Source organism: Prionailurus viverrinus, chromosome C2 (genome assembly GCF_022837055.1).
Source record: "Prionailurus viverrinus isolate Anna chromosome C2, UM_Priviv_1.0, whole genome shotgun sequence".
In the NCBI taxonomy this organism is placed as follows: domain Eukaryota; kingdom Metazoa; phylum Chordata; class Mammalia; order Carnivora; family Felidae; genus Prionailurus; species Prionailurus viverrinus.
Window position 1 is genome coordinate 78,784,729 of NC_062569.1, and position 3,467 is coordinate 78,788,195.

A 3,467-nucleotide genomic window follows, 5' to 3' on the forward strand; every position below is an offset into this window, starting at 1 on the left:
AAATGAAATTATAAAAGATTAGAAAAAAAAACACTTTAGTACCCCCAAATAGAGGAGTAGCTAAATAAATTATGCTCCACTAGATCACAGAATATAGGCAGACCACAAGATGGAATAATATTAATTACTTAGAAAAATATTCACTATATATCGTTATTTAAAACATAGATCACAGTGGGGCATGTAGAATGTGTGTGTATGTGTGTATATATATACAGACACACATACACACACACACATGCACAGATAAGTGGCAGTCAGGATGCATATATCGTAATATTAACAGTGATTATTTTGAACACGAGTTTTAGCGAGAGTTTTACTTTTGCTTTTATCTATATTTTCCAACTTTTCTAAATAAAACTGGGACTTTTATAAAGGAAAATAGTTTATTAAAAAATATCAGGAGAGGCACCAGGAATAAAGGCTGTTTTCCCCCATGTATATTGCTCTCGTCTTCTATCATCAGGTTGAAAATCATCTTTTCTCCTCCTACCAGGCTGATGCAATGGTACCCACCTTTGTGCAAAGGTAGTTGCTCTTGCACAAAGCTGTCCAAGTACAGATCCATAGCGTTCTGGCTATTGGGTACATACACAGTTACCACCTGGCATAGAGCCTGGTACAGGGGTATGTTTGAAATGAATGACTTAAATGAATGCGTATGGGCTCAATAACTTGGATTTGAATATGAGCTCTCTGCCATTTATAAGCTAGATGAGTCCCGCCTCCTGATCTGTAGAGTGACAATAATGATTGTGGGTCAAAGGACCGCCAATAGTTTTTGTAAATAGCCCAATGCCAGTCACAAATAGGTGGGAGTGCAGAGAGTTTATTATTATTGCTGCGTCTATTAACAGGTCCACAGCGTCCCATCCCTAAGGTCTCTTTGGCTCCCTAAGGCATCATGGTTACCATAGCAGCCAGATGCTGATGATGCCTCCAGGGGCAGAGAGGTGAGGCTGAGCCAGCTCCCGGGTCTTCGCCTTTGCACGCCCTTCACAGGCCAGAGTGAGATGGCCTGAAGCTCAGCCTCCTTTCAGGCCCCCCACCTGCCTCAGGTCACTTAGACCCACAAACCCTGCCTCCGCAGCCTCAGTTCGGGGCCTTCCAACACCCCTTTGGAGAGTCCCTCCTCCCCAAGCTCTGTCTCTTGGCGCCCTGCCTGGTTGCTGTGGAAACAGGTTCCACTGCGGACAAAGGAGGGAGCTGGGTCCTGCTTCCTCCCGGTCCTGTCGATGAGGATTTTTAGACCGTGGAAACTGCGCTGCCCTGCCCTACACCTGCCCTCGCTCTCCGTGTTCTCGCTCAAGTGGAGCCTGCCCTCCTTTGCCACTGACGAGACCATGTGTAAAAGCGTGACTACAGGTGAATGGAAGAAAGTCTTCTATGAGAAGATGGAGGAGGCCAAGCCGGCCGACAGCTGGGACCTCATCATAGATCCCAACCTCAAGCACAACGTGCTGGCCCCTGGCTGGAAGCAGTACCTGGAATTGCATGCCTCGGGCAGGTGAGTGGCCCGGGCAGTAGGAGCCTGGCAGGCTGGGGGCACCTTCCAAGAAGAAACAGAGATATAGAGAACCCAGATGCTTAGGGTCAGTCTCGCTGGGCCGGTATAGACTGGGAGGCAGAGAAAGAGTCCCTCACTGGGAAGTGGGATACTGGAGTTTCATTCCAGCTCTTCCTCTGCACTCCTATGTAACTTTCCCTCTCTGAGTCCTGGCTACTGCTTCTGACGAAGAGGTGGGACATACTTACTAGTTCTAACCTCCGACATTTTACATATTTTCGGATTTTAATCCTCTAACTGGGTTGAAAACCAAGAGACGGGGGGCTCAAGGTCTATGGAGGTTGAGTTCTGTGCTCTGGTCCTGGGACAGTTCAATTTCAATCTATTTAATTCGGCCTGACTTAATATAAAATACTGAACACATGAGGTGTTCTAGAAACTGGCTCTACTATGAGCTCCACGGCCCTTGAGCAATTCATTTTCCTTCTTGGACCTCACTTTCCCCATTTGCGAAAGGAGAGGTTAGACTAGATCCCTACCTTGTGGGTCGTGGACCAGCAGCACCAGCATCATCTAGAACTTGTTAAAGATGCAGAATCTCCAGTCCTGTTCTAGACCTACTGAATCAGAACCTGCATGTCAGCAAGGTCTCTCAGCAATTCAGATGTACAGCAATATCTGAGATGACTTTCCAGCACTCTTGTCCATGGGTCTATTATGCAGGACTTCCCTTTGGGACAGAAGATGGGGAGGCTCCATGGTGCAGCGTGGGGGTCAGAAGCAAGGCCTTACTTCCTGCCCTGGTTCAGTCCATCTAATTCAATTCAAGAAAAATCTATTGAGCACTTGTTACGTGCTGGCTACTGGCTCTGACTCTGGCTGTGTGCACGTGGAGGCCCAGCAGCAGTAACGGTGTCATTTTTCTCCTGATTTGGGTCTAGCCTGTTCACAGTCAGTGTTAACAGGTAAGACTGTGCGGACGGATGGTGCGTTTCCCAGCTGGTCCGGGCCATCCCCGCCGTGAGACTTAAAAGAGGTGTGAGCAGGAAGGACTCATCTGGTGCCCCCTGAACATTTTGCAGATGAGGAAATATCCCCAGAGCCAAAGCCCCAAGGGCAAGGCCTGAGGGCACTGGGATGCAGGAGGCAGGGGCCTCTGCAGCACACGGTCCTTTCCCCCTGCCTCAACCCCTCCCCGCAGGTTCCACTGCTCCTGGTGCTGGCACACCTGGCAGTCGCCACACGTGGTCATCCTCTTCCACATGTACCTGGACCGCGAGCAGCGGGCGGGCTCGGTGCGCATGCGCGTCTTCAAGCAGCTGTGCTACGAGTGCGGCACGGCGCGGCTGGACGAGTCGAGCATGCTGGAGGAGAACATCGAGAGCCTGGTGGACAACCTCATCACCAGCCTGCGCGAGCAGTGCTACGGGGAGCCCGGTGGCCAGTACCGCATCCACGTGGCCAGCCGCCAGGACACCCGGCGGCACCGCGGCGAGTTCTGCGAGGCCTGCCAGGAGGGCATCGTGCACTGGAAGCCCAGCGAGAAGCTGCTGGAGGAAGAGGCCACCACCTACACCTTCTCGCGGGCGCCCAGCCCCACCAAGCCACAGGCGGAGGCGGGTTCTGGCTGCAACTTCTGCTCGATACCCTGGTGCTTGTTTTGGGCCACGGTCCTGCTGCTGATCATCTACCTGCAGTTCTCCTTCCGCAGCTCTGTCTAAGATTCCCTTAGTGGGCGCAGGGGAACTCTTCGCGGCCCAAGGCCCGTGGGGGCCAGCCAGCTGGAGGGAGGGGGCAAAGAGAGACCTGGGGTGGGAGTGGGTTAAATTCTAGTGCTGGTGCCGCCACGGACTCCATGGGGACCCTAGGCAAATCACACGTCTTTACCATCCATAAAATCAAGGGTTTCTGAAGTGAAACCCAGGACCCCCAAGTTCTGCATAGCTGTTGCTCAGGG

The 3,467-nt window shown here is 51.7% G+C and overlaps 1 protein-coding gene across 1 annotated transcript; it reads left to right on the top strand.

Annotated features, from left to right (window-relative positions):
- The first annotated feature begins 1,223 nt into the window (after positions 1-1,223).
- Positions 1,224-3,231, top strand: RTP1 (receptor transporter protein 1). The gene is made up of 2 exons (XM_047875316.1): positions 1,224-1,510; positions 2,712-3,231. The coding sequence occupies exons 1-2, from the start codon at positions 1,239-1,241 to the stop codon at positions 3,229-3,231; spliced, it is 792 nt and encodes a 263-aa protein (XP_047731272.1). The 5' UTR covers positions 1,224-1,238.
- The last annotated feature ends 236 nt before the right edge of the window (positions 3,232-3,467 follow it).

Coding starts and splice junctions, on each gene's coding strand:
- RTP1 (XM_047875316.1), top strand. CDS start 1,239: ATGAGGATTTTTAGACCGTGGAAACTGCGCTGCCCTGCCCTACACCTG. Junction 1,511..2,711: donor GAATTGCATGCCTCGGGCAG/GTGAGTGGCCCG, acceptor CCCTCCCCGCAG/GTTCCACTGCTCCTGGTGCT.